This window comes from Nanorana parkeri, unplaced genomic scaffold (assembly GCF_000935625.1).
Source record: "Nanorana parkeri isolate BGI_ZX_2015 unplaced genomic scaffold, ASM93562v1 scaffold1461, whole genome shotgun sequence".
Lineage (NCBI taxonomy): Eukaryota > Metazoa > Chordata > Amphibia > Anura > Dicroglossidae > Nanorana > Nanorana parkeri.
Window position 1 is genome coordinate 11,194 of NW_017307729.1, and position 2,181 is coordinate 13,374.

A 2,181-nucleotide genomic window follows, 5' to 3' on the forward strand; every position below is an offset into this window, starting at 1 on the left:
GTCTTCTGCTTTCATAATGTGGTCTTCTATCATGTAGGTGTCAAGCTGGGACTGCATTCCATCCCGATAGCCACGGCTTGTACCATCTATCACAAGTTCTTCCAGGAGACCACGCTGGAGGAGTATGACCCGTACCTGGTGGCGATGTCCTCCATATACCTGGCTGGGAAGGTGGAGGAGCAGCACCTGCGGACGCGCGACATCATTAATGTCTGTCATAGGTGAGAAGGACTTGGTGCGGCACGCTGCTTCTTTATGTGTGGTGGAAGGCGAAATGAGACTGTCGCAGGTCGGCTCAATAGATCGGGAAGTGAGAGAACGCACAGCGTCGCTCGCTCACTTCTCGATCTATACCTGAGTGAGTGTCCCTCACGGCTCCCCGCATGGATTTCCTCCCCTGTCTGATCCTCCAGCGCTAACAGGCGGGGGAGGGGGCGGGTACAGCTGGCTCTGCCTCTAGATAGGCAGAGCCAGCTGTCAATCACGCAGCTGGGCGGATCCAGACAGTAATATCCAATAGCTGGCTGGAAATGGCTCCCAGCCTGTAGATGCAGAGGATGCACAGGGGGCGGTAGCTGAGGCGGAATGGGCCCGGGAAGGGGAGACACGGGGCTGCAGTGCAGGTACGGAGGGCAGGGGGGTGCAGTCACAGTGGTCTCTCCTCCCTGCTGGTGCCTGCTGTAGTGATCTGCGTCCCCCGCTGCCTCTGCCGATACAAGTGGGGATTGAGAGGGACACAGACCGCTGCAGCCGGCACCAGCTGGGAGGAGAACGGAAGAGCAGAGCGGTGGCAACTAATCGTAAATCAACTAACCGATGATGAGAATCGTTGCCACCGCTTATTATAATCGATTTAGTTGTCGCCGATCTAGTAGACTCCTTTAATGCAAAGATGGACTTTTAGTCTGTCATATGCATTTGCACTCATTCCTCCTGAGTGGCTGAGAAAGGCCTAGTTATGGATCACCGCAAGCCTGGCCCTAGTGCAGTGGTTCTCAACCTTTCTAGGGCCGGGACCCCTTGGTAACTTTTGCCAGGTTGTGGTGACCCCCCCCAATGGTAAAATTTAGGAATGCACCAATACTAGTATCTGTGTGGGCTCTCTGGCGGTCAATAGGGCTCTCTGGCGGTCAATAGGGCTCTCTGGCGGCCAATGGGGCTCTCTGGCGGCCAATGGGGCTCTCTGGCGGCCAATGGGGCTCTCTGGCGGCCAATGGGGCTCTCTGGCGGCCAATGGGGCTCTCTCACGGCCAATGGGGCTCTCTGGTGGTCAAGCCAGCATTCAACTCCCACCCGCTCCCCTCTCTTTAATCCTCCTCGGCTGCCGGTGCTGCAGCGCCATCCTGCGGCGTGGCCGGAGAACTGACACTGCTGCTCCTAGGAGGTGGCTGAGGATCCTCTCGCCTAGCGCAGCACAAAGCACGTGGTGACCCCCCCTCAACAGTGGGTTGGGACCCCACTTTTGGGTCGCGACCCACAGGTTCAGAACCACTGCACTAGAAGATCTTCGGAACCTACGTTTCCCTGGTTGGGGTCTCAAGCAGCACCCAGTCTTTCACCCCACAGCCAGTTGTCTACATCTTGAGGTATGGACCATGGCGGGAGGTATGGACCATGGCGGGAGGTATGGACCCTGGCGGGAGGTATGGACCCTGGCGGGAGGTATGGGCCCTGGCGGGAGGTATGGGCCCTGACGGGAGGTATGGGCCCTGACGGGAGGTATGGACCCTGGAAGGAGGTATGGGCCCTGGCGGGAGGTATGGGCCCTGGCGGGAGGTATGGGCCCTGGCGGGAGGTATGGACCCTGGAAGGAGGTATGGACCCTGGCGGGAGGTATGGACCCTGGCGGGAGGTATGGGCCCTGACGGGAGGTATGGGCCCTGACGGGAGGTATGGACCCTGGAAGGAGGTATGGGCCCTGGCGGGAGGTATGGGCCCTGGCGGGAGGTATGGACCCTGGAAGGAGGTATGGGCCCTGGAAGGAGGTATGGGCCCTGGCGGGAGGTATGGGCCCTGACGGGAGGTATGGGCCCTGACAGGTTGGGTTTTAAGTTGCGGGAGCTTATCAAAGAAAAGTATTTTCCATGTTTCTATTTAACCAAAAACCAGCGACTTCCCGAATTTCACCGGAAGATTTTGTATAATTTCCTTTTTTTTGGTGTGAGATTTTAATTGTCAGAC

The 2,181-nt window shown here is 57.9% G+C and overlaps 1 protein-coding gene across 1 annotated transcript in view; it reads left to right on the top strand.

The window, feature by feature from the left end:
- The window catches only part of FAM58A (family with sequence similarity 58 member A), a 7,582-nt gene that overhangs the window by 1,447 nt on the left and 3,954 nt on the right, over positions 1–2,181 (top strand). The window contains exon 2 of the mRNA XM_018570121.1: positions 38–221. Coding sequence (XP_018425623.1) covers positions 38–221 — 184 coding nt within the window. The remainder of the gene's footprint in view (positions 1–37; positions 222–2,181) is intronic.